We start from the raw sequence: 27,338 nt of genomic DNA on the forward strand, positions 1-27,338 counted from the left end.
CTAGGTGATTCTGTGCGATTCTGCGTGCGGGACCCAGTCAGTGCCTGCAGCAGAGCCACCTGCTTGGCGGCACCTACTAGAAGTCATTTGTGAACCACCGTACGACTCCTGCCCCAACTTCTTTCCCCAGAAGCGAGCTGGGCCTTTATTCAGAATTGTTTTTTGTGGTACAGCTTTTGTCAGGGGCGCTGACTGAACTTCGGCAGGCGCAGACCCCGCTGCCGGGGGCTCCTCGCCCGCCCCCTCCCCCTCGCTCCGCCACTATCCCACAGTGCTCCGGGGCCCCTCCCGCGGGCCCAGCGCCGCGCGGTCTCCTTCCTTTCATTCAAATGAGCTCCCGCGGGCCGCGGCGCGGGGCACGCCGGGACTTGTAGTCCTCCACGCCCCTCCCCAGCGCGCTCCACAGCGGCCGGCCGGACTCGCTGTCCCGGCGTGCCGCGGGGCGGGGCCGGGGCGGGGCGGGGAGCGCGGGCGAGAGAAGCTGAGGGGGTTCGCGCCGCGCACGGGGCCGCCGCCGCCGCCGCCATAGTGGGAGCCGCGGGGTGAGTGCGGGGGGCGGCGGCGGGGCCGGGCCGGGGCCGGCGGGGCGCTCCCGGGCCGGGACCGGCGGCTGGGGCCAGCCCTGACCTTCCCCGTCTTTGAGGCGCGGAGCTCGGAGGGGCGGCGGCCGGGGCCCGGTGCTTGGCGGCTGAGGGAGCGGCTGGGGACGGGTGGGACCTGCCCGGGGTGGGGGGGGGGCGGCCGGAACGGGCCGCCGGTAACGCGTGTTCGTGTCCGCGCCCCGCCGGCAGGCAGCGAGGAGCCCGGGGCGGTGCTCGGCGCCCCGCTGGGCCCCTCCGTTCCTTCCGCTCGCAGCGGCCGGCAGCCGGGCTGCCTTCTGCCGCTTCCCGTCGCCGCCTCCAGCTCCGGAACGGTGCCGGAGCGCGGGGCGTGAGGGATGGGCTGCGAGGGGGCCGAGCGCCGTGTCCCAGGCTCGCCGCAGCCCGTGGTGCTCCTTCAGCTCCATCGCTTCCAGAGGTACCGGGGGCCGCGCGTGCCTCCGGCGTTGCAGTCCAGGCGGAACAAAGGGCAGGTAAATAGAGGGAAATAAATGCTCCAGGCGGGCAGCATCCGGCCGTGGAGCCGCCGCTTGGAAGTCGAGCCTCATCCCTTAGCCAGCCGCCCTCTGGGGTTAACGCCTCTTCTGATCCCTCCTGTGAGGAGCTGCGCTCAGGCGGTGCTTTCTGTGTTCGCTCCGTGACTTTCAAGTTTTGGTAGCGACAGGGGAAAAAAAAAAAAAGGCATTTCACAGGTTAGCATGTGGAACTAGAGAAATGAGTGTATATGGCCTCATTAGCAGTGACACATCTATTTTGAAATACGTCTTGGCTCACTTTTGTACCACTTAACTGCCTTCCAACCAGACTGCTAACTGTCACTATGTGTTCTTCCCTAAAACACTGCAAGTTCTCCAGTAGGTGAGTTGAAATTTATTTGCTTTAACGTCAGTCTTTCTTTCAGTTTTTTAGAAAACTGAAAATTCTAATGACTTCTGCAGTTCTCTGCTGGGGTTTCTTCGGTCCCTGTTGTTAATGAGAGGAGCGTAGCAATTATTGGAGTAGTTAGCGGGGTATAGTATGTTTTGTGTCAGCCTTGCGGCACCTATTAAATGCTGATAACACTCTTAAGTATGATTTCTTTGTCGCTTTTAAACTCCCAAATACTGGAGCATCACAGGCAGCTTTAGTATTTGTGCGTGACCAAGCTGCGTGCCTACGTACCCAGTGTCTGGAAGTAGGAACCGTTGTGAGCTGCTTGTAGGAGAAAAAGGAAGCAAAGAAGGATAAAAACAGAGGGTTAGAAGCATGAGGTAGGTAGGTAGATAGCGCACGAAAAGTCCTGGGTTTTGTATTTTTTGTTTCCTCCCTTATCCTTCTTTCAGGCATATGTTGCAAACCTGAAGTTTAACTAAAAATCCAAGACTGTTCATGTGGAGGTGAGGCTTAGCAAGCCACACTCACTCACGAGAAAATTACTGATGATAACGCATGCTGGAGATTTTTTTCCGTGTTTCCATGACTGCTGTCAATCAATAGAAAAGTTTTGCCTAAACCTAAAATGGGGTAATATAATGCAAAGTTATCTAGGTGCTCTTGCGTTTAGCACCACACCAAAGTACATAGAGCTGTGTTTTTAGGGCTGAGCGCCTTTGTGCTGTCTAGTTCAGGGCTGTTATTCACCGTCTCCTTGGACAAGCATCCAACTGATTGCTTTTAAATGTGCCAAACCTCAGCTGTGAGCAGAAAGAAAACTTGCAAAGCTCAAATTGCAGTTCTTGATAGAAGATCTATCTGGAATAAAAGTGAATACTGAATATTACTTTGCTATAGACTCTTTCTGTACACGAATAAACCTTATGAAATTTCAATGATTTGCTGCAGAAAAATGGTTTGTGACTGAAACACGGCATCGCTGCTTCCATAACTTAAATAGTTGTTCGTTTTCTCTTAACCTGAAACAGCTGTCATAACAGTCATGGATAGATAGAAATACCTGATAGTCTGCTCTTTCTAGGAGACTTAATGTTACATTGGTCTGCCTATAAGGTAGAGAAAAGCGCGGTCCAGCTGTGTTGCTCCCCCCACGCCTCCTCCCTTACCTTAAAGCTGGCCAGGCTTGATTGAGTCCCTCCTGGGGAAAAGAGAAGCAACTTCAGCCATGTAAACTTGAATTCAGTTCCCGCATTGCCTCAAGAATGCTGTGAGAAATTGCCAGATGTGTTGTTCTGACTTAACAGTAAACCATTATTTTATACATAATCAGGTAAGCCAATAACAAATAATTCAGAGTTACCTAGGCCGACGCTTTGGCTGTTGGGTGGTCAGGTTGCGGGTAGGATGAGCGTCAAACTGACGGTTTTTCCAGAGTCCTCCCCTGTGTTTTGGTTAGTAATCCAAGTAGCCCTGCGCTTGCAAACAGCTGTAAACAGAGCAATATACTTCGGGCTGGCGTAATTCCTGCATTAATTTGTTTTGATGAAGTTGGAGGAGAAGAAAAAAGACTGAGAAGTGAAATGTCAATTTTCCTATTTTTCATAAGGAAACTCTCTGCTCCTTGTCACTCTTCTCCATTCTCCCTTTCCATCTTTCTGCTGTGCACATACCCAGACTTAATTATTTCTGGACCTGCAAGCTTACTTAGCATAATGGAATTTCTTGCGTGGTGCAGCCCATAGCAATCACAAGGTGAAAGCCTGTGTTCGAGCCAGTAGTTTCTGATTGGCCTGGAGCAGTAATTTTGAGATTTGTAACCTCCGTGGATCAATCAGCTGCTGTGCAGATGATGGCAGAGCATTTTTTTTTCTTCAAGTTTGCACCTTGACTGGAATTTTTAAATGGTTTTCCAACCAAGAAATACTGACAGCTGCTAAGCTGGAATTTCTCAAAGTGATGGAGCGCCTGTAAGGTCAGTGACTGGTAACGGGTGGTGGCCCCGTGTCAGTGCCCCTGTTTCATCCCCCCTGCGTTCTGCCTGCCCCGAGCTTTCTTCGTGTGGGGAAGAGAAGGCCTGAGGGGGCTTAGCCCTAGCCTTCTGCTACCCGAAGGAGGGTGCGCATCAGGAAGATGGAGCTGGGCTTCTCACCAAGGCACGTGCTGGAGGGCTGGAGAAAGGGGCAGAAGCTGAAGCAAGGGGGTTCTGGTTGGACCTGGGGGAGGCTTTTTCTGCAGGACGACAGTCAGGCAGCTAAACAGATTTCCCCCAGGGGTTATGTGGTCTCAATCATCATTTTTTTTGGATCAAAGTGAATAAAAAGGCGTGGGTGACGTGGACTGATCTAGCTGGATCTGCTTTGAGCTGGAGGCTGGAGCTCCTGAAGTCCCTTACAACCTGAATTATTCAGTGACTCGATGGTAATTTGCTTAGTGTCTTCTGGTGACAGTGTATGTCTTGGCTAGAGGCAGATAATCCGCTATCAAAGGATTCTTGGTGATCTACCTGTTTGAGAGACCATTAATCCTGGATACCGGTTCTGTTGTGTTCCTAGAATGCGTGCACAGGAGAAACTCCTGGCTTTGTGTGTTTTAGGGGCAATAGAGAAGAGACTGAGGGAGAAATAGCAGAAAGGCTGTTGACTCTTTATCTCCAGCAGTATCAAGATTCTCACGTTTTCATTCTGAGCGATCCAAACTACACGTGTGGTGGTGGGTGCATGCGCAACAGGAACCGAAACCACTGCGAGTTCGTCCATTGTCTGTGTTTGCTTCTGTTAATCAGTAGCGAAGGGTGCAGCGGCTGATGGGCTGGGTGATGTTTGCCATGGCTCCACAAGTGCCTCTGGACCTATAGCACCCGTTAAAGGGAGCACTGGTGCTCTGCTGTTGTGCTGATCTTCTCATCTTCCAGCAACCAGCCTGGCGGCTTGGTGTGCTTCAGCCTGAATCCTGTCTTAGAGCTTAGCTGTGGTGCTGTGCTGTGTGGAGCCAGCTTTGTGTTCAGGGAGAGCGGTTTGTTTGTGCTCGGATCGCTTCGGGAGGCACTGTGGTCGTACTCGGGAACTGGATGGTGATAGCTTCCCTCTCCAGCAGCATGTTAGAGTATGGGCGTGAGGCTTCTCTCTTTAAATTGCCTTTTTTGGTTTTCTGCAGATCAGGAGGGCTTTCCTGAGCTTATTTGCTTGTGCTGGTTGTTCTTTGATTCCTTGTAGCTTGCTTGTCCACCTTACAGTGTGAGTTGTTAAAGGACACTGCCCGTTAGTGCTCATAAATCCTAAATGCATATTAAGCTGAATACTAGTTTTCATTGACATTTGTGGAAAACGTGTGGCTCTTACAGAAATGCCGGCATGCCAGGCTTGAATTCAAGAAGACCTAGCTGTGGGAATTGATAGCAGTCAGCTTACACGTGGCCTGCTCCGATAACGCCGCGAACACCACCGCTGCTTGCAACAAGCTTTTGGTCTTTCTCCATCCTGCAGAGGTGTGATGACAGGCCGCCTTCTCCAAATGTTTCTGGTGCTTCAGGGAAGGTGATCTGATGGTTTGTCTGTCAACAGGTGCCAAAGTAAAGAGGTGGCTTTTCCTTGAGGCACGTCTCCACGTAGCTCTGGTGATGCCACTTGAGGAGGACCGACTTTGCGCTGCAGCGTGCTGACAGGATCGCCTCCGGGTTGCTCCATGGCTTCTTGTTAAGGCAGCCAGGCTTTGGGCCGGAGCATGGGCCTTTTGGAATTCCCTTTCCTGCTGGGGCTTTGCACTTCGGAAGGGCTGGTATCACAGCAGACTGGGAAGTATTGTGTGGTGTAGGTACCAATTCCAGATGTTGAAGGCAGGAGCTTTGCTGTGGGGTCAGGGATGTGGCAGTGCAAGGCTGAGCCTTGTGCTGGCTCTGGGACAGGGACGCCGGGGATGTGCCTGGTGCCGGAGTCAGGAGTCGTAGGGAGCGTGGCAGGACGTGCAGAGGGCAGGAGTCGGTGCTTGAGGATGTCAGGGTGTGACCTGGCAAAGGGAAACTCAGTGCAGACCTCACTGAGAAGTCCCTGGTACAGCAGGGATAGAGTTCTGCAGTGTCGGCACGTACCCATTGAGGGGAAAGCTGCTGGCAGCTGCAACTTTTGTGCGTTGCATTGGGTTTCAGTTTGAGCACTGACTGCTGGCTGGTGATGGAGGTGGGGATAAAGTCTATAATATGAGCAGATTCCAGGAAATTTAACAGGTAATGTGAGTCCAAGTATTGCAGTCCAGTGAAGCGGGCGGGTAGCTTCTCTGCTGAGCTTCTGGAAAGGAGCTGTTAATCGAATGGGCTGTGACATCCCTAAGTGGGCGTGAAGTAGGCTTGGCTGGAAGTGACAAAGAGGAAAAAAATCAGCTTAATGAAACTATCTCCTTTTTCCATGGGGACTTATGGTAGAATATCCAATAATATTCTTATGCAGTGGTAACCTTCACAGGTGCCTTTAAAAGGACAGGTGATGCTCCATCTTCGGTGCTTTCTAGCTTACTTGAAACCATTCTTCTCTCTGCTTTTAATGTTAACTGAGTGCTCTGGCCCCTGTAATCAAACTTTGAGGGACCTATGGGGAGATCTGGTTGAGCTGTGATGGCATCAGAGCGTGCTCGTTCTTCCTTGCTTTGGAGTGGAGGTTGAAAGCCTTCTCTGTGATGCGTGCATGTTCTGTACCTGCCTAAAACAGCCTGGCAAAGGTAAAGGATTGTCTCACTGAAGGGACTGGGCCTGGTGGCACGGATCATCCCTATCTTGTGTGTTTTCTCTAAGCTCCACGTGCAGGACACACAAGCTGCTGCTAAGGAAAAGTGACAAATTGGAAAAGGAAAATAAGCATTTTGGGGGAGAGCTGAGTGTATTAAAGAAAGCCATGTAACCATATATGAATGGCACGGGGGGGCCCCCCCCCCGCCCCGGTTATAAAATAGAGGGTTATTGACTTCAGTAGGATTTTCTGAGTTCAGTTCTTGCTTCCCTGACAAAATCAACATTGTGACTTGTCAAACTTACACTAACTTATTTCGTGTCATTTTACCTACCAAAATACAAATACCTCCTTTCAAGAAGGGGGTGGCAAAGCTGCATGCTAATTTTAGTTTTAGAAACCATAATACTACTTTCTATAATTAAAATTCAAATCCCTTAATTTCTGCCAGTCTTAAAGGCTTTCTCAGTTTCAGGATTGAACAGAAGGCATCTGGTGCTATGAGGCTGTTGTGCCTTGAGGAGCTGGAAGTTTCTGGGTCTAAAGGAGAGGCAGGGCTAGCGTGCAATTGATCTTAGGCTTGTGTGATTGCGGAGCTTTTAAGGCGAATACGTATCGTACGTGGGGAAAAGATTCACTTTGAAAGGGCTAACTTTTTTTAAGCTTCAGAATCAGCTGGTGGTTTGCCATTTACTAGTTCATCTCAATGTTAGGTGCGTGGCTGCTTAACCAAATTTGCATCTGAATGTTTAGGAGAGATGTCTGATACTTACCCAAGTTCTTGGGGTGGAGCTGAAGCCGTGCTGGGCCATAGGAGCTGAATAGCAGTGATTTTTTTGCTCTACCACAGCTATCACCCTGCCACTGTGACCTGCGGACCTGTAGGTACCTTCAGGCCAGGAATGCAATCGGCAGCCTTAAAAACTAAATACCAGTACGCCCGGTTTTCCGAGCAAGTCGTGGGAGTCCTCTCAAACAGTGCAACGTACAGGGGAGAAGCGCGGTGAGGACTTCAGAGAACTTCTGCAGGAACTGGGGAGACGGCAGGCTGGCACGCTCGTACGCGATCCAGGCTTTCCTCCTCTCTCCAGTAAGTGTGTCTCTCTCGTGTGTTGCAAAGACCTGGGGCTGTGCCAGGGACTGCTGCTCCGTGGAGCTCCCAGCTCGTGCGCCTTGCTGGGACATGGATCAGCACAGGCTACAAGCTGCTCTGCCAGGGTTCATCTTCTGCTTGTGAGACCCATCGGGGGTTTGGGCACGAGATGGAGGTGAGGAAACGGGAGCGGATGTATATAGAGGTGGTGCTGCTGCTGCTGTCTGAGCTGAGGTGATCTCTCCGCTTCTGGTTGTGTTCCCCAGTCCTGGTCCCTAGCACATGGTGGGCGTGGGTGCATCTCTGGCTCCTGTGGAACAAAAGCAGAGCTGCACACCAGGGGCTCAGCTACAAGCAAGCTGAAACCAATCCCTAGGACTTTACTTAGATACTATTTTTTTATTCTCGTGTGATCTGTGGTGTAGAAGTGATGGTGGTACGGGACACAAGATGGTAAGCAGGCTGTTGCGACAGCAGAAGATGGAAATCCTAGCCCGTGGCACATTAAGAATTCATCAGAGGAGGCTATTGTGCTGGAGCAGGACAGGGAAATGACAAAGCAGGAATGCCTGAGCCCGTAACAGTCCCCAGACTTGCCTGCAGTTCTGGAGCCTGAGCTTTCTTCTGCAAGGTGTGTGGTGTCTGCAAGGTCTGCCCTGACAAGCGTGTGCTGAGAGCCCAGTGCTGCGTGCTTGGGTGGGTACTGGTTGTGGGGAGAGCTACAGGGCCAGCGCGAGGAGCTCGTGCTGATGTCGTTCCAATGGGATTATTTGGGGCACTCTTAAAACCTAGCATGCCCGTCCACGTGCAGGACTGAGGGACCTCAGCGGCTCTGTTGTTTGGGAAATCTTTGCTGCAGCTGGGGAGATGTGTTGGCAAATCGTGCTGGCACTGCTCAGGCACAGCCTGGATCTGTCCTGTGCCGGGGGCTCCTGGTAAATCTGGGGTGTGGGATGAAGGCTGCTTGAAATCAAGGCAGTGACTTTAAGGAGGTTTTCTTTCAGTGTAAATCTCTTAATATAGGCTGAAGTTTCATTTCTACCTCTGCTCAGGTTAGGCTGCTGTGTGGCAACCGCGGAATGCAATCAGCACAACTTGTTCCTTTGTAAACTTGTCGTTCTGTTTTTCCTAGTGGAGTGACTGGGGTGGGTAAAACTCCTTCAGCTTGAGCTTGTATGAGTAAAGTTGAAACAGTGGAAAGCCTAAAACATGAGAAGAGCTTTGTCTGACTGCACAGCTAATGCTTGCCGTGTTCTTTGCTTCTGTTAGGGATTTGTCAAATTTTAAGCAGGTGTCAGTAATTAACCTTAGAAGGAAGCAGGAATAACCATTGTGTCTGTGTCCCAAAACAGAATCTCATGTCTGAGACACTTTTGAGACTTGCAGGGCAATACAGACCTGTAGCTCGGGGGTTCCTGGTCAGGTACTGCAAAGTGGGACGGAGGCTGGGAAATCTTGATGTTTAGCCAGTATAGCTTAGCTTGTTTAAACTCGGATCTTAATGTAATGCAGTGTTTTCTCTTTTAGAGAGGTGTCAGGATAAAGAAAACAATGCAGTCCTTCCAAAAAAAATAACAGAATGGTAGGGCTGCACTGATCTTGCATGATGATTTCTAGACCTGAGCCTGCTTGGTCTGCTGCACATGTTGTGTGCTTAACCCTCTAAAATAGCGGGGCTCATGTTCACAAACCTGGTACCTCTGTGTTTCTGCTACATCCGTTGGGAACGGCAGAGTCTCTTGCCAAGTAGGGACCCATCCTATATGTGGCTTCAGGAAAAAAGAGGTGAGGAAAAACAATGCTAACAAAGCCGGGTAGCATCCCTGGGAGGGCAGGACTCCTTAAGTAGCTTGCTAACTGCTGCAGTCTAAGAAGAAATCAAATGATCTGGAGAGGTGGCTCTTGGTGGAGCCTGGAGGAGTGGCACACCCAGTGCAGCTCAGCTGTGGAGGACACGCAGGCTGTTAGCTTTCAGTTGCAAGGGATGTTCTTTTAGTTTGGATAACTCTTGATATTTTACCACCGTGTCTTGGAAATGCTACAGGTTTGAAGATAAACGTGGAGTGTGCTTCAGCCTTAGTGACAGCATACATGAGGAAAGCAGGTCTGGAAGTAGGCTTGTGTTACGCAGATAGCTAGTGGGAGTGGGTGAAATTGTCTGCCACTGAAAGGACACTTAGAGGGACCTGTGGATGGTGGAACACGGGGGGCTGAATAGGGAAATCAAGTGACGTAAGCCACTTACAATCTGTCCTTATTAACACTTCAGTTGGTTACAGTAAATGAGATCAAGTCGGAATAGCAGGAGCTAGCCAACTTTTTCAGAGGGTGTCACTTTTGAAATATGTGAATGTAAGGCGGTAACACTTACTCATCTTGGTTCTTGCTCTCCACTGCTGTATGTGGGTTGTGACCTTTCACTGAAATAGCTCTTGAAATCACCAAATGCTCTAAGTTAAACCATTTAGTATCCACGATTTTTATTTCCCAGAAGTCCAGGATACAGAGATGATTGTCCTACGTCTTATAAAGGAAAATTTTGGCCAGCTGTGTTCACCGGTGCTTAATACACCAGCCAAGTGTCTTGATGATTTATGTGATCTTTCTGATGATTTCTTGTTTTGTTTTACAGTTGCTGGCTTTGAGTGAGGATTCAGAATGGGAGACAAGCCTATCTGGGAGCAGATTGGGTCCAGCTTCATACAACATTACTACCAGCTTTTTGATGCAGACAGGACTCAGTTAGGAGCAATATATGTAAGTATCTAGAAAAGGGGGGGGCAGGGCCCCTCTCCCACTGTCTGCTTAGACTTCCCTATTTTGATATGTTGGGAATACATAGGATGGGATAGTGGGTTTTATCCTGACTCCAGAATATCAGTCAGTGCAACTGCACTTGCAGAATTTGTACTTTTTTTTTGCATTTCTTACACGTTTACTTTCTATTTTGAGCTCTGTATGCCTCGTCAACAGGCAGTCAGGCTCGTAAAACCCTTGGCTGGCTGTAGATAGAGACTTGCGGTGTGAGGCTGGAGGCTACCTTGTGACAATGTTCTGTCACAGCAAATGTGCTAGACTTAGTTTGCCAGTAATTTACAGTCTCAGATTTGCTTGGATCCCTCTTCACTTCAAGTGGGATACAATTTCTGAGTCCTGCCCTGTGTTTAGCCGTACTTGCAGGTGTTTCTTGGATCTCATGCTATGTTAATCCTCATAATGGTAACTTGAATTTAAACTTTTAAATTCAGTTTAAATATTTACATTTGTTTTAAACTTAAGCTCTGTTTAAACTTCTTCAACAATTGATTTGTTTTGCCCCTCGTATGGAGCAAAACAGACGATGGTTCCAAAATTAAAGCCTGCAACTAAAAGGCCTGAGGAACATCAGCTTTTAGCTTTGGAGGAAGACGCCTCCAGAATATGCAAAATGCTCTGTGTATGGAACTTGATTGCTGCTGGTGAGGAATGCTGCTGGGTGGCTGAGCTGTTTCAGCAAGACACTCAGGTCTTACAAGCCATCTAGCAGCATGTCCTGTTTTTCTGACCCTTGCTTGATGAATCATGAAGTTTCACCAATCCCTGGAGGATTGAAGCTGTTGCAGGAGCACCATCTGATGCCCCTCCCTACACCTCAGCAGTCTCCACAAGCACAGGTAGCATTTACTCTTTGGATTCTTAAGTACTTGCTATCTGCTAGACTGCTGCCTTGTTTTGACCAAGAAGCTGTGAACAGAGCCCATAAAGCAGGAAAAACCAGAAGCCACAGTTTAATCCACAGCTCTAAATATGAAGTCGGTAAGCAGTTCCTGTCAAGCCATTACCAAAACACTTTAAATCCTTAGAGTGGTAATAAGTACAGACTAATTAATTCTGGAAACATGGCCATCACATGCAATGAACTGCTTTTTCTACCCTCGGGGCTTTTCTACCTTTCATCATTCAGTGGAGGTACCTAGGACAGAGTTTCATAGAGTTTGTAATCCATGGAGGATGGGACCCTGTTTTGTGTAGCTAAAAATTGCTGGAGTTAAATGGAGTACCAAGTTTCTGCATTGTTTTGCAGTTATTTCCCTGCAGCTGTTTTTGCAGGAAATGCTGTAGTGACTTATTTGCTCTCCTTTGGGTGCGTGGCTCCTTATAATGAAATATTTTCTTAACTCTGAATGTTGTTTTTAATCTGTAGGGGTTTGGGGCTAGGAGATGCTTTTTGTTCTTGAAACAGTTGCTCTCAGATTGTTGATAAAGCAAGTGGCCTCGGAGGTGACTGATAGCAGTGAGATTAATTAGGTACGGTGTGAAGTTGCAGTTTTAGAGCTTGTTTCCCTCACTAACTTCATCTGTCTTCTGCTGCTCTTTGAAACACTGGAAGGGTCCTGCACCACGGTGTGCTCACCTGCTATTTGCTGAAGTGGATTCAGTAAGGCAGGTTCTGGGGTTCCTCTTCCTTTCTGGCTTTCCATATTTGAAGCTTATAATTGGAATGCTTGAGAGAGTAGCCTCATTCCCTGGTACCAACACCTTGCTTCTCAAGTGATCGAAACCAAGGGTCATACAAGATGCAAGTCATGTCAGCCAGATGCTCTTGTCAAGTGACTGGTTTACACAATTGAGATTTAAGTCCATTTTTCTCTAAAAGGGACCTGTCTGGGCTTAGGAGAAAGCTGTGCTCAAGGGATCTTCAGCAGCCTGTGTTCAGTTGCATCTGTGACCCCGAGATGCTCCATGCTCTTGCTCCTGGTCCCAGCTTTGTTCTTCTGGCTCTTGCTGCACTGCATCGTTCCTGATGATACAGTGAAGACCAGAAGCTTTTTAGAATGGGTGTGACTGTGTTGTGCAGCTCAGCACGCTTGCCTGAAGGAAGTGGCTTTTTGGTGCAGTGTGGATCAAAAACAAGGGTTGGAGAATCTACCACAGCATACAAATGGAGTTCTTTAGAGCCTGCCAATTTCTGCTGAGACATGCAGAACTTCAGTGAGATTTGAAGGTTGGATAGGGAAGAGACAAGAACTGTGTTTCTTGAGGTGTTTATACTCCGGATGTGGAAGGAACAAGCTACCTGTGACAGGCTGAAAAAGAACTTGTGCTATCATGAAGAGGGTGAAGGTGCTGTTTGGAAATGGCAGCTGCCAGACTTCAAATGGTTTCCCCCGAACTTAAAACTTAATTCTGTTTGCCAGACTTCAACGCTGGATCTGAGAAGGCAGAGAGCTGTGTTGGTGTGAGGTTAGGGTACTGTGATTCTGGTTTAAAAGAAGTATCCTAAAATTAATACCAAGTTTTTTGCCTGTTGCTGTTGCAACCAGCATAGCATGCTCTGTACGTCCTCCCTCATACAGTGGAAGAGCAGGTAGGCTGAAGCATCGCAAGCTTTGCATGCCACACAGGGCAGTCTGTTAGAAAACCTTTACAGGCACATTCTACTTTTCTGGGTGTGAGTAGGACATGCAAATTGGTACCTTAGTTGAAAAAGCTTGATGGTACAACTCCTTGTCGTATTTCTGCTGTCCATACCTTTAGATTTTCTTCTGAAAGCTAACTTTGATCCAAAGGCAGGGACTTTTTTGCTGGTAGGGTCATAATAATGAAACTTAATGTTCTTAATTTCTAGTAGATGATTCTAAACTCAGTTGCTCTTTGTGGTTTCTTTTTATCTCTGAGGTAGCTTCCGAATAGCTAGATTCTAAGGATACATGCCAGGTAAGCAAAGACTGTTATTAAGACTGCTTAAAAGTTACCCTAAGCAAGCTGATGATTTTTTTCTTTTCCCCCCAGATTGATGCATCATGCCTTACGTGGGAAGGACAGCAGTTCCAGGGCAAAGCAGCCATTGTTGAAAAACTCTCTGTAAGTCTGTAATCCTCTACTGAATGTCTGGGGAGATAGACCTGAAGACTATAAATCAGTTACCTCCGAAAATTTGCTTTAGACTTGGGCAGTTAAATCAAGTTTTAATTTGTGCTTCCAGCTTTTATCTCCAAAAACATTTCTCGTGGTTTAATTCTACGTAGTGGGGTGTTCCGTTGGTGCTCTAATGGTAGGATGCTAGTTGACTCGGTTAGTTTGCAAGGTTATTTTGGGATTGCAATTGCATTTGACAATATTCATTAAAAAAATATTCCATAAGCTGATCTCTTGATCTGGAGGAATGAAAGGTGCTTCTTGTTACATTTTAAGCATGTTCAGGAAGTAGTACAGCAGACGTGTTTGGATCTGCTTGTGGTGAAGGCTGAACACATTACTGCAGGGAGCTTTTTGTTTTTGAATACATGAACTTCAAATAAGTTCTGTAGTGAAGAACCTGGGTTCAATGAAACATTCCTCAGAAGATACGATAGTTATGGTTCAGCACTTTGAAGCCACTTGTTCTCCTTCAAGACAGAGGAAACTTCTCGATGTATAGAGACTGAAATTTTCCCTCTGTGTTTTAGTTAAACTTCTCCAAGCTTTGTGTTTATGAGAAAATTCATCCCTCTTATAAAAATTGGTGTACTTACAAGCTGTCGCGAGGCCTGAAAGTTTCTCTCGCAAGATCTGTGGAGCATATGCTTTGTAGCTCCTCTGACATTCTGCTCAGAGCATGGCATATCGGACAGTGTGGCATAGTTTCAGGCCAACTCTTCTGCACTTTGGGAAGGAAGTCTGTTACCTGGGCACTTGTCTTGTTGCACAGTTACTGCTCCTGTGTTGTGGAATCACTGCTTTAATCCGTGCTATCCTTAACAGCAAAGGCTGAGATTTGCCCCTGGATCTGTGATTTAGCTGCCTGCATTGCCTTGAAGAATATCACACACCTCAAGCACAGTTTGCACCTATTCTGCTCTAGATGAGATGTGAGAACTCAAGCTCCTGAGTTGCTTGTTTGTTTACTGAGTGTTTCTTAGACCACCGGGCTACCAGCCATTTAGACACCCAACCAACTAAATATTTGCTTGGCCCCCGTGCCTTGGACTACTGCCTTGGGTCTGGCCCAGTGCAGATTTCCCACCAGAGTGTTTCATCCTTGTCTTCCCTGGGATGCAAGTTGTTCTTTCTGGATTTGTGTGCTTGTTGCACAGTGGAGGCATAATTCTTTGCCTCAAGGAAAGTTTGTCTGACAACGTCCATCTGCTTAAAGGAAGGAAGAAAGGCAGTCTGATTGCTGCATGCCCTTCCACTGCCGTGGCTTGTTATGGAACGGTAGTGTCTTACTCCAACTCTTTCAGCATAGCTCTGTCAGTGCTGAGCTACTTGGGTTTTGTTTGCTGCTTTAACCTAATGTTTTCACCTACTTTGTGCTTCTGGAGTGTCTGAGCATGTTGAGCAGGTCACTGAGAGTTTGATACTGGAATTCTTTTGTACTTCAGTCTTGTTTTCAAGCATCAAGAGGCGGGCTTTGCTTTTACAGCAAGATCTCTGCTGTGTAACAGCAACGCTATGGCAGCTTTTCAGTCTGCTCTGCCAGATGTTGCTAGTACAGTTGGGTGAGGCTGCAGAGACATTGCTTTGCCAGCACTAGTGCACTTGTACCACTTTTACAGTTCACAGAGTGGGAGCTGACGCTCGTTCCTTCTGTCTTAATGGGTGCCGGGTTGAGGAGTTACTTCAAATAGAGTGCCTGTTCTCCTTGGGGGGGGGGCAGCCTGTTTTGCCTTGAGTGTTTGATAAGCCTTTAGTTCTAGGAGCTTCTTGGACCAGGGAAGAAGCCTGGACAGGTAGCTTGAATGATGGAACGTTTTCAGACCTATTTCAGTGCTTGGTGAGATCTCTTCACATCTCTGAGGCAGAATCCTGCTGCAGTTTGGGCATCCCGCATTAACCAAACTTACACAGAATCTCTGCCGATCAGTAAGGTGGTCTTGGATTTAGCTTATTGGATGTTGTAGGCTTCTGTCTCAGGATGGGCAGCTCAGAAGGTAGGGTGGTGTTTGCAGGATACTGTAGGAACTAGTCTTGGCACTGCTAGGTCCATCAGAGAACGCCAAGGATGGCTGCTCTAGAGGAGATAGCAGGAGGCATGAGAAGCAAGCTTAGTCTGCTAAAATGTTGAGCAGTCTCTGTTGAGCAGTCTTTGCCAAAAGTGAGTTTAAGCTACCCAAAAAAACCTGTATTCTTGCAAAATTTCTCTTAGCTGACTTAAAAGGAAGGTTCCACAGTTCTGGTAGTGAAAGTCCAGACAAGTTGTCAAAGGACGCTAAAAGCTTTGCTTGTTCTGGCTTTTCACTTGTCAGCCACATTTATTGTACTCCGCATGTAAAGAAATCCTTTCAGTACAGATGGGTATCCGTAAGCAGCCATCCATCTGAGGTAGTTTTCCTTTATCTTAATCAGTGATCTTTCCTATCAGCTTACCCTACAGTGGGATTTCCGCCACTGTATATCAGGAGGAATAGCTTGTTTGACTGGCCAGCCACTGGGGCCCTTTTCTCAAAAGGGGACAGCCAGGTGTTTGAAACAGGCGGCATCTTCCCTGGCCTCCTCTTTGGTTTCATACCCTCATTTTGGGGGGGCTCCTGAGTTTGAAGCCTTTTCCTTCCTCCATCTTCTCTTCTCAGTCTCACCTCTCCATCATGTTGTAATGCTGGAAGCTGGGTTCTGGGTACAACCACATTCATTCCCGCTCACCTCTCTGCATTTTCAAGAGACTTTTCTTGTGGGACTTGCTCAGCAGGTAGCTGTTGTGAGGAGGTGAGACTAGGTTTCATAGCACTGTCACTTGTCAAAGGAAAGGTGTGCAACGTCCTAGCCTATGCTTGTGCAGGCTGGGCATGCGTATTGCACGTTCAGGTTCAGGATGGTGACCCTGGAAAACACTGCTGGAAGCTACAAACCACTTGGCTCATTCTTTTCAGTTCATGGTAAGTTGGGAATTATTGTCCCAGCCAAGAAGAAGCACTGCAGGAGTGTGCTTTTACTCCCCTGCTCTTCTTCCCTCTTGCCTGGCACATGGCAAAGATGTTGCCAGTTAGTGTTTTGCTTCCCCTCAGATGCTATCTATTATCAAGGAAAGAGTCAAATGGAAAAGTGGATGTGAGGAACTCAAATCTCAACCACTGGTTCTTGGTCAAACACCACTCCGTTCTATTTATAGCCACTATAAGGAAGAAGCAAGCTGGGAGCCGTTAGATCATATGCTCTGTCAACACTGTTCTGAGCAGAGAAGCTTTCTGCCTTCATCATACAAACTTCCTGCTTGTAGATGATCTGGAGCTCTTAAGGCTGTGTAATTAGACTAGGAAAAGGCACTACTTAATGGCTATGGTGACATATTTCATGTATTTTGGTGCTTTAAAAATACTGAACTGTTGCGATCCAACCCAGCTCAGTATTGTTGAGCCTACAATGTGGTACTACTAAAATAGTCAGATACTTGATCATGTTGGATTTGTTTCGCAAGTTAAATAATGCGATGACTCCATTCTTTATTTTGCTTTCTTTTCATTACAGAGCCTCCCTTTCCAAAAAATCCAACACAGCATCACAGCACAAGACCACCAACCTACACCTGACAGCTGTATACTCAGTATGGTAGTTGGACAGCTTAAGGTAAGCCCTTTCCATTAAAGGGTGACAAATGCGTATGTCTTAAATTTTTGCAGGATACTAAGTCGTCTAATTTCTGAAAAACTTTCTTGGGTGGGGAAGGAATTCTGGTAAGCTTGCACTGGGATGTCATTCTTCTGTTCAAGGTCGTTGAGTAACTGCTCATCTTTTCAGATAACTAGCAGTAGGTAAAATCATCTGTAATTTGGCAGTCATTTGTTAATGTCCAGCAAGTTAACGTGGTTTTTACTATGCACACAAGTAAATAGGCTATAGCAAAGTCATTTTTTTCCTTACTCTGATGCAGTAAGATTTTAGTGTCCTCAGTTACATTTAAAGTGTCCAGGTGTTGTTGGACAACAGAAGCACACCTAGTTTAACGTTCCCTTTGATGTGATATATACTAAATTACAGTTCAGTTAATGTGTTTTAGCTGACAACCCTTCAGTAAGACCCTGCTTTTCATTTGTTATCTTAATTATCTTAAGGCACAAAAATACAGTCCTGGTGTTAATGTAGTCCAATACGCTGGTTTGTATTCAAAACCAGTTCAACAATGGGAATGTTGCCTCTGAGCTCAAACGCTTCTTGCTAAAAGAGCTGCTTCTTGAGAAGAAGTCGGAATATTTCTCAAGCTGCGGTATGGTCACATTGCTGTTTAAATTATGGAACTGAACTACATAAAACTACTCAATCTCCTGCTCTTCTGAGGAAATGTTGCATCTTAATAGACCGGGGCTATAGACCTGTAAGTTAATGAGACTGCTTAATGAAAGAAGTCCTGGAATCTGTGTACAAACAACCAAAAAAACCCTCTTGTATGTAAAGTCACTTGTAGGCAGAACTTGCACACAGTGGGCAGTGTTTATTTAAAAAGCATGAAATCGCCATAGTTATATTTTTCAGAGTTAGTTTTGTCAGGGTTTGGTCCAGCTATGCTGTCAAGTCAGGACTCCAGAGTCATCCACCCTTCAGAGTTACTTTGGGCCAAGTTTCTCTTAAAATAGCTATTTAGGCTTCCTTTCTTATGTTAACTCTCAATGTCACTTCTGGTATCAAAGCATTCAGATTTCCTCCAAATGTACGATTAACAAAGCGAAAACAGGACCAAAAGTTTGAATCTGCTTGCTTAGCTCTTCCCCTTCATCTTGTTGGGGGGGGCATCCACTTCTAAGCCTAACATAGACAGCTTTGGCTCTTGTTAAAGTTGCTCCTGCTTCCAGGCTGCAAGTTGGATTCCAGCTTTCTTGTTGCACTCTCCTGCTTGCACATACTCCAGTGAGGAATGACAGCCACGTGTGGCCACAAAGCACTGAGTTGCAGGGCGGGTGTGAGGTCAGACATGCTGATCTCATCTGTCTGACTCCTGGGTGTGCACAAAACTTGGTGATGCAACCAAGACTTCTTTTGAATCAATGTCTTGGGCCAGTGACAGCTGTGTTTGGTTATGCACAGTCATGCTTTTAAGGTCATTGCATAATCACTGAGCAGGTTGCAGCTTGCAGCAGTGATTTTGTGTTGAATGCTAGGCAACAAATGCAATTTCTTTAAAGTTTGGGTTTTATCATCCTTTAGTACAGTCATTAGGGTGGCAGATGCAGTCAGAGCTTTTCACAAACAGCAATTCTTGGAGTAGTATTTCTTACTGTGCTGTTTTTATACTCTGAATAACTTCAGCGTTTGAACCATACCTGAATAATTCAGAGATTGTATGATTGTGCATCTAGTTACTTGGAAACCACATACTGGATTGATTATATGCTTATTGTCACTATCAAATCCAGCTTGTTTGTGATTTTTATATTTGGAGAGGCGTCTCTTTTTCTCCATTCTTCATCTTAGCTTTAAAAAGTGTAGTATGGTGCTTGTAAATGCTGCTCCTCACTGAGGAAGCATCCAGAAAGTCCAAATTTTTGCAGTTTTTGCTTCTGTCCTGTGTGCTACTCATTGTTACAAATGGACGAATGAAATATTCAGCAAGTCTCTAGCATGTGTATAGTGTACATATGCTAGCAATCATTTTGGCACATCTTAGTGCTGTTTTAGATGTGATAAAAGTGACAGAACAACGGGGTTTGGTAAGTAACTCCCTAGAGTTGGTAAGTAACTCAACCCGTCTCTAGATTGGGTTGAACAGGGCATGACGTAGCACAAACACGGAGCTACATACTTAGCTTTATTTAAAGGTAACCTTCTTAATGGTGTGTCTGTTCTTCACAGCTCTAATTCCGTTGTTTAAAGCAAAAGGAGAAAAATTTGCCTAAGGAAGAGGACTTTCAGGAACAACCCTATCAGGGCTTGAAGGGATGAGGCCTGCTTGCTTTGAATAGTTATCCTATTCATGTGACTGAGCCAAATTCTTGAAAGCTCAGCACAATGAATGTACGTGCTTTGGAATTCTCTATTTGTGAAACCTGCCTTGTGTTCTGTAGTGAAGGAGCTTGCATAATGTTTTAGTAGAGTAATACAAGAAAGTAGCTAGGCTAAAGTACCTGTAACACGCTGTTTCTAAAACATCATTCTTGGCATGGTGCTTATGTTTACAGAGGCCTCAATTGATTAAATTGCTCATCCAGAAAGCTCAGAGGGAAACTCAATTGAGCTGTATGCATCTTTGGCACTTCTTTATTAAGCCATTGTATTTTGATCTTGTTTGGTTTTAGTGGGAAGAAAATAACGCTTGAAGTAAAACCTTCTATTCCCCTGCATATACTGGGGGGTGAGCAGTTACAAACTGTCCCAAAGCCTCAGCTCTTCTAGCTGTACAAGAATGGTTCTGAGGGCCAAGGACTATTATTGTCAGATGTTTTTCCTTACCACAGCATTATGCCTAAGACAACCTGCTATTTTTTTAATCCTTTGGCCTCCCCTTTTGGAGAGTGATATAAGTGTAGTCAATTGAAATCATAACTGCCCTGTGACAAAGCCAGGATGTGTATCTGCCGCTGTGCTTTTCCAGTCCACAGCCCTGTGAGCTAATACATTGCCTGTTTATGGGTCATATCGGTATCTTTGGGAACAGAAGTGCAAGTTGCAACAGTTTCTAGAAGACTTGGGAGCGTAGTAGAGCACTTGAGTAGGGTGAATGATGTCTCAAAGTGAGAGGTCACTGGCAGAAGCTGTACAGTAACTGTTCAGTCAATGTTTTTTCCTTGAAAAACATTTTCAAGTAAAGTTGGGATAGGTGGTAATGTTGTTAATCCTTATGTGGAGGGATAATAAATGTACCTCTGCTTATTCTAATTCTGTGCTCATCATTTGTTATTGCTGTTCATTGTCTGGCTATGTGCATCCTTAACTAGGAAGAGTAAGCATCAGTTTAAGCCTTCAGGAGTGAGTGTCACTTGGTGTGATGCTAGTTCACCAATGGTCATCCAGAACATTACCCGGTGTTTTCAGTCTGCTTCCCCTGGTAACTTATTTCTCCTCCTGTCATGCTCAGGCAGATGATGACCAGGTTCTAGGCTTCCACCAAACCTTTTTGTTGAAAAACTTGCAAGGTGCCTGGGTGTGCACCAACGAAGTCTTCAGGCTAGCCCTCCACAACGTCTAACCTCTGCCTTACCTCTGCTCCCTGCAGTCCTCGCTGTCCTGGTTGAGTAAGGAGCTTTCTTCTCGCTCTTCTGTCAATGAAGCTCGTGGTGGCTGAGAAGCATGGCTGTGGTTTGCACATTCTCAGAGCAATGTGGAAAATCTGCAGCTCTACCCAAGTGTGAATTTTCAAGTGTTTGTTGCAGAATTAATTGTGATAACTAATTGTTATGTGGTGCTTCTTGGTCTTAAAAGGGAAAGGAAATTTGCAACCAAACGACTGGATGTTTTTGTAATGCATGGTGGATACTTAAAGCATTGCTATAAAGGCTATTAAATGAGGCTTAACATCTGAAAGAACCTGTTATCTTCAGTCACTAGCCTCTCCTTTGAGATAAAGATAGCTGCAAGTACGCATTTTTAATCAATGGTTTCCCTGGGGTGGTGGTGAAAGGAAAGTAAAATCTTCTTTTTCCAGATGAGGAGAAAAGTTGTGTTTTTTTCTACTAGTGCTCAATAGTCTTTTTTTTAGCTAAACTTGGATTATAAGGTAGAGTAGCTTGTAATACTCTGAGTAATGTCTCTAAGTTGAGGACTTCCTACAATTGTGGGCCTCAAGGCCAGCAGGGCTGTAGGAGAAAACTGGGAGAGGTCAGAAAGCTGCCAAGATTAGCAGTATTTGACAGCTTGGTGAGCCTGGAGAGGAGGTGGCTGAGGACAACACACCTGCAATGCACATGGAAAGTAGTTCAGTACCTCCACTGCTGACTGGTAGCTGAGTATCTCCAACAACTCTTGGTGGTGCCAGACAGTGTGACGAGGGACAGTGGTAGCAAACCACAGCTTGGGGGGTTCAGATTGGACACAAGGGAGAACTTCCTCTTCAGAACAGTGAAACCCTGAGAAGTGTTGCCTGGACACACTGTGAAGTTCTTGGAGGCTTGTGAGGCTGCTAGACAAAGCCACAGCTGATGCAGTGCTGCTGGCAGTCCTGCTATTTGGTGGCTTCATTGTGGGAGGTGGCCATATGTAGAACAGCAAGGGTTTGGGGAAGAACTTTTTTAAAAATCTTTTTTCCTACGTCCAGTCTTGAATTACGTAAGGAAGGATGAAATTCCTGTCAAGCCAAAGCACTAGCAGATGGGGTGCAGCTGCACTTAGCACACACTGAGGAAACCTACTCTAAAAGCAGAGTCAGCGATCTGTTTTTGCAGAGGTACGTTTTTAGTGCGCACTCACGTCTGTAACGAGCACGCTCACATTTGGTGAAAATTACTTGGGCAACCTCTAGTAGTTGCCGTGGTGACCTAAGAGGAAGAGACCAGAGGGCAACTGGGAGTGTGTTAAATGCTTATTAATAGTTGTAATTAAAAGTGATTCAAGCTGGTAAGATTCTCTAGTGGTTTAAATTAAACCATTGGAAGGGAGCTGAAATGACCATGAACCCATTCTGGCTTACTCAGAAGGGATAGCATTGAAAAAGTGCTTTACGAAGTTGTATTTCAAACATGAATGCACAGCCTTCTGATGCTACTCAGTTCTCTTAAAGATTCCTCTGTGTCCAGTATAAACTATCAAGCAGTGGTGAGACCTTACTAGGATTTAAGTGGTGTTTGATACCTAGGAAAAGCTAGAAATGAGACAAACCCACAGGTTTCTGTGCACAGGCCGCCTCTTCAGGATGGATAGGCAAGCATCTTTCTGGGCAGATCTAATGGTGATGGCAATTCCCCTGAAATAATTGGCGTGACTGCTGTCTTACATGCTATTGAGCTAGGTAGAAGGCTGGTCTAATCCAACACAATTGCCGTGTTCACATTGTGCTGATCGCTGTGGAGCCTCTGCCTAATGCGAAAGAAAGCATACATCAGCATGACAAAAGGCTGCCCAGTTCATCGTGCAGTTGAAGTGACTTTATGAGCACTTGCCTGATTAGAGGATTCTTCTTTCATTAATTTGTTTACTGAATATTTGAACTTCCTGATGCTCCTGGCTTTAGTTGGTGCTTTCTTATTCTTTGGCTGCAGGAAAGTAGTTTCCTCACTCACTTTGTCCTTCGTGGTTTTATAGGAGGCTTTATAGTACTTGGGTATCTTTCCCATTCTCCCACCCAATCACAGTTTTTGCAGGCTGGAGAGCCACCCTTAGCTTACTTTCTTCAGGAAGAAACTTGTAGCTGGATAATTTTTTTTACCCTTTTCTGGCTTTCTGGCCTTTCTTTGTTATACTCCTTTTTTTTTTTTTTTTTAAATAAGTAAGTAATGCATGCAGGATTGGTATGTGGGTGCTCTGTGCATTTCTGTGGTTGCATAATTATGGGCTGTGGTCTCTTTTTTTCCTAATAACTAACACTGTGTGCCTTGATAGCTGTTGAGCTCTGAGCTGATGTTTCCTAAAAAAAAAATTACTCGTAACGATTTCAGTATCACTTTTCCTGAGAAGCAATAGCTAGTCTAGCACCCTTCTTGGTTTTCCTCCATGGGTCAGCGTATCCCGACACGATTTCATATACTATTTTTTGTTGTTGCTCTGAAATAGATTTGAATGCTCCTTTTACGCTTCAGTCATGCACTCGATCTTACAGTGCTCTGGCAGACTTCCTGCTTCATGATGCAATTGTTGTTCTTACCAAGTTGTTCCTCAAAGTTGACTTGTTCCACGGCCACTTTATCGTTTATATGAATCTTATATTTTAAAAAGATTTTGGTTATGGCAGTCTCCTTTGTTCTTCAGTCTTTTTGCATTTGCTTTTCTTGATGGACAGCAGAGCATTGGGAGTAAACATTTAGCATTTTGACAGTTTATCTCGTGTTCCTCTGCGTGTTGCTTTTCAATACTTTCCTTATGCTTTTCCCCCTTAATTTGCAGTAGTTGCACTGAAAAAAATAAAGCTTAAAATCCTCCAAAAACGCCAAATTGAATACAATGTAGTCAGTATCAGAGGATTGCTTGTGGCTAGGTCCCCGAGCTGTTCAGATTAAGTTCTGTTGTGATTTCCAACTGTTATTAAGACTTAAAATCCTGCATCATCTCTCTGAGAAGGCTGGTAAACATCAGATGGGAGAACTGGACTCCCTGTAGTACTATTTTCTACTTTTGCAGTCCCTAGCCCCTGTAAGTATTACAGGTTATACAGGTTGCACTACAACCCACCTAGCTGAATTGGTGGAGGCAAAAGTTGAGGCACTGCTGGGAGGACTTCACTGTGCTCCTTAACACCTCACTGCAGCTGTAGCTAGTATTTTGCTCTGAGCTGTTTCTGGGCAGTGGGTGTAGGAAGCACGATGTTGCTGGCCAGTTGTCCCGGCTCAGGGAAACCTTTCAAGAGCCGCGGTCGTTACGAAGATCATTCAGGCAATATTGTTGCTATTGACTTTGAGGAAATCCCTTCTGCGATCAATCCACACTACAGCAATTCCAAATTAATTTGAAAATGCGTAGTCTTGCATTTGGTTCCTGGGCAAGGTCCGAAGAAAACTTGTGGCTCAACGCAGTGAGGCAGGCATGCCCTTATCGGTGTTGTGAAGTTGCTGGAATGAGAGGTCTGTCATTATTCCAGAAAACCCTAACAACCTATTGCAGGATTTCTGTGCCATTATTGGGCTCTAGGTGTTTGCAAGCAACTTGGAACAGAATCTCTGGTTGTTAGTAGCTCTTGAGGTATGAGGTATCTTACAGCATGTGATGTCACTGTTAACATTAGCTTTTAAGTTGTCTAATTGTCACTCTTAGAGTACATTTCTCAAGTAAGAGCTTTTTGAACTTTTTTTTCCTCTTTCCACAGGCTGATGAAGATCCTATCATGGGATTCCACCAGATATTTCTATTAAAGAACATCAATGATGCCTGGGTTTGCACCAATGATATGTTCAGGCTAGCATTGCACAACTTTGGCTGAGCTGGCGACCCCGAGGCACCCGTGCTTTTTTTTTTCCTCCTCTTCTCTTACTGATATTATTCACACTCACGGAACATTCCAAATATCATACACAAACCTGCAGCACTGCAGAGCGCGAGCAAGCAAGACCTGTGACCTGCCCTTCTGCTGAGTTTACATTGTCACTAGATGAGTTCCTTGTGCATGATGTTTGGAAGTTAGACTTAGCTGCATTTGACAAGAGAAATTTGTGTTGTACCAGCATGCCTCGGAAAGAATTTATAATGCAAAAGGTTGTTGTTTATGTACTGACAAGACGCTCTATAACCCAAAGAAATGAAAGAACAGCAGCCTGTACAGCCCAGTTATTGATTTGTTCAGATGTTTCAATGCTACGTTACACAATAAAACCATGAGATTTTCTTAGCAGTTTAAATTGTTTTAATGAGTTGGATATCAGTATGTGATGCTGCTGCTTGGTTTGGATGCCCCTTTTCTGCCTCCTCGGGAAATGTTTATGAACCTAAAACTCTCAAACTGAGACCACTTCGATTGTTCTACCTGCAGAGGCAATTCAGGTCTTCCCTTGGTCATGCAACTCCTCACTCCTTCTCAGCAGCTGTTACAACAGAAGCTTCTGGCTCAGGTTTTAACATTGATTGACAGGTTACATCTCGCATCTCATCTGTTTTATTTTACCACTGCACAAGCCTAAAATAATTCAAAAAGCTGACCGTTGTGGTAGCCTGTAGTTAATCTTAGTTTCTCACGTTAACACTCCATGCCGAAGAAGCTTGTGTTTTCCTCATAAGCAGACGTGCATGATGATTTTTCCTCATAAGCAGTCACGTATGATGATACCTCCTGTAGCGTCCTCCCTGAGTTTGTATCCTGCTCTCAAGTTCTGGCCACATTTGTGCTCTGTTCCGCTTCTAGTATCCCTTCACTGTAAGTGGAACTGGGAGGTAGTGCTGCATTTGCTACGCAGGATTTTTTGGTACGTGGTTGGCTGTCATGTATCTCTACCACTGGAGGTGGCAGCATTTCACTAGTGCAGGGACTGACTAAATTGTTTTCGCTCTTTCCTTCACTCTTTCCAGCACGAGGTGGCATGTGAGCAATCACATATGCTTTACCTCCAGGCCTGACTAAGCCATTTGACCCAGTTTTTCGAGGACTTAGCTGTCTAGCTGAGGTCGGGCTTTTCAAGTAGACGGAAGCTGGCATTTCCCTTTTCTTACACCTCTCGGAAAAGCCTGGGGCTGTGCTTCCCCCACTGCATCCCAGGCCAGGCCCCAGCTGGGCGGTCAGGCAGGCCTGGCGTTTCACTTGGCGGGGCCCTTTGTGGAAAGCCGTTAGTGTCCTCCTCCTCTTTGGGTCTGAGGCCTGTCTGTACACCCACTGTGCGCTGCCTCGCTGCTCTTTCAAATCCAGCGGTGTCCTCTCGCTGCCTCTGTGCTAGGGGAAGTTGCGCTGGAAGCTCACCCCCGAAGATAGTAGCTCTTGTAGGGGGACGGGGCGCTCTGCAGGGACCTGGCTGCTGGAGGTGAGGGCAGGGCCCGGGGTGGGTCTGGCCGTGGGCTTTGTCCCCCCCTCGGGCCGGGGGGAGACCTCCCGCGAGGGGCCGTGCGGATTTACGGGGCTGCCCCGATCCCCGCCCTCCCGTCGCGCTGCCGGAGACCGACAGCGGCCGGGGCCTCGTCCCCACCCCGTCCCCGTGAGGCCTCCCGAGGAACCGCAGGGCTGAGGCCCGGGCTGAGGAGGTGGGGCCCCGCCCGGAACCCGCCGGCCCTGCCGAGGTTTCCACCCGGAGCCCTGGCGGCGAGGACCGGAGGCGGAAGCGTGGGCGGCGGGGCCGGGGCAGCGCGGCGGCGGTGGCGGTGTCGGTGCGGGCGGCGGGCCGGGCCCCATGGCCTCCTCCAACAGCATCGACATCGAGGACGCGACCCAGCACCTGCGGGACATCCTCAAGCTGGACCGGCCGGGAGGTGAGGGAGGGCCGGGCCCGGCAGCATGTGGCCGCCGCCTCCGGGCCTGCCGGGCCGGGGGAGGCCGCGGCCCCCGGGGAGCCCCGCGGGGCGCTCCGGGCACCGCCCGCCGGGCACCGCCGTCCCTCCGGGGCCGCCCGTCCCGGCTACCCCCGGCCGTGCCGCGGGAGTGTCGGCGCCGCCCGGTTCCCCGCCGGAGCCTCCCGAGCGTCCCCCCGGGTGCCCGGGCTCCCCGCGGTCGCTGCCGCCCTCAGCCTCAGCCTTCCGCTTTTTTCTTTTGTCTGAGCCCCACACGGGATTCCCGGCGCAGGCAGCTTCTTGAGGCGTGTATGAGTTTTCTTCTTTTCCCTCGAGCCGCTGCGCCTCTCCGCTTCGCCTTCACTGGGCTGCTTCCCTCTGGTGCTGGTACCAGCGGTGATCCAGCGAGTACCAGGCACTCAGGGGTCAGCCGCACAAAACGCGTCCCCGCTGCCTCGCGCCCAGCACCAGCCCAGCACCAGCCCCCTCACGGCTGCTGGGCCTGCTGCAGCCCTTCGGTCAGACCCGGTGGCCTGAAGCAGGCTGAGGTCGTGGGCGTTCTGTCCAGAAGCCAGAGGTCTGGGGGCACAGCTTATGCCCACACTGTGCTCCTGGTGAGGAAACGGAGCTTTCAGGCGTCCTCACAGTCAGCAGCCGGTCTGTCAGTGCAGCTGTGCTAGCGCCGGAGCAGCTGCCGCCTGTGTGGGTTTTGCTTGGCCCCAGGGGTGAGAGGTTGGGCGCAGGGCTGTGTGGGACAGGGTGCTGGTGGGAAGCGGCTGGAGTTGTCACCACAGAGAAAAAAAACCTGGGTTTCTCCTGAAGCAGCTTTCCTTGCTGGTAGAAGCAAAGGAGTTCTTTACCGAGGATGCCTTACTTCTTTCCATGCTTCTTTCGTATTCACTCCTGTCCCCTGCATCTTGTTCTCTATCTCTGTGCGTAAGGAAGCAGCTGAGAGGAAAAGGAGCACCGAGGCAGTAAGTCGGGCTGTAGCAAACCTGCAGTTGCTCTTAGCAGGAAGCGCTGCCCAGCTAGTAAGCAGCACGTAGACTTGAAAGAACAGGACAAAATAAAGTAAAAATCCAGAAGACTTGTCTGCCAGCTGAAAGCCTCAGAACATCCTATTAG

General features: G+C 47.3%; 2 protein-coding genes across 3 annotated transcripts in view; both read left to right on the forward strand.

Moving 5' to 3' along the window:
* Positions 1 to 448: 448 nt before the first annotated feature.
* Positions 449 to 24,643, forward strand: NUTF2 (nuclear transport factor 2). Its single transcript, XM_035336760.1, has 5 exons — positions 449 to 542; positions 9,913 to 10,037; positions 13,053 to 13,124; positions 16,704 to 16,802; positions 24,115 to 24,643. Exons 2-5 carry the CDS (start codon positions 9,939 to 9,941, stop codon positions 24,226 to 24,228), a joined length of 384 nt encoding a protein of 127 aa, XP_035192651.1. The 5' UTR covers positions 449 to 542; positions 9,913 to 9,938; the 3' UTR covers positions 24,229 to 24,643.
* A 1,382-nt stretch (positions 24,644 to 26,025) lies between these two features.
* The window catches only part of EDC4 (enhancer of mRNA decapping 4), a 37,045-nt gene continuing 35,732 nt past the window's right edge, over positions 26,026 to 27,338 (forward strand). For both annotated transcript variants that reach the window (XM_035336758.1, XM_035336759.1), the window contains exon 1: positions 26,026 to 26,195. In XM_035336758.1, coding sequence (XP_035192649.1) covers positions 26,117 to 26,195 — 79 coding nt within the window. In that variant the 5' untranslated portion in view covers positions 26,026 to 26,116. The remainder of the gene's footprint in view (positions 26,196 to 27,338) is intronic.

This window comes from Oxyura jamaicensis, chromosome 11 (genome assembly GCF_011077185.1).
Source record: "Oxyura jamaicensis isolate SHBP4307 breed ruddy duck chromosome 11, BPBGC_Ojam_1.0, whole genome shotgun sequence".
In the NCBI taxonomy this organism is placed as follows: domain Eukaryota; kingdom Metazoa; phylum Chordata; class Aves; order Anseriformes; family Anatidae; genus Oxyura; species Oxyura jamaicensis.

Bases quoted from the DNA above. Each gene is read 5' to 3' on its own strand.
- NUTF2 (XM_035336760.1), top strand. From the start codon at position 9,939: ATGGGAGACAAGCCTATCTGGGAGCAGATTGGGTCCAGCTTCATACAA. The intron at 10,038-13,052 runs GTAAGTATCTAG...TTTTCCCCCCAG, and splicing joins CTCAGTTAGGAGCAATATAT to ATTGATGCATCATGCCTTAC. The intron at 13,125-16,703 runs GTAAGTCTGTAA...TTTTCATTACAG, and splicing joins CCATTGTTGAAAAACTCTCT to AGCCTCCCTTTCCAAAAAAT.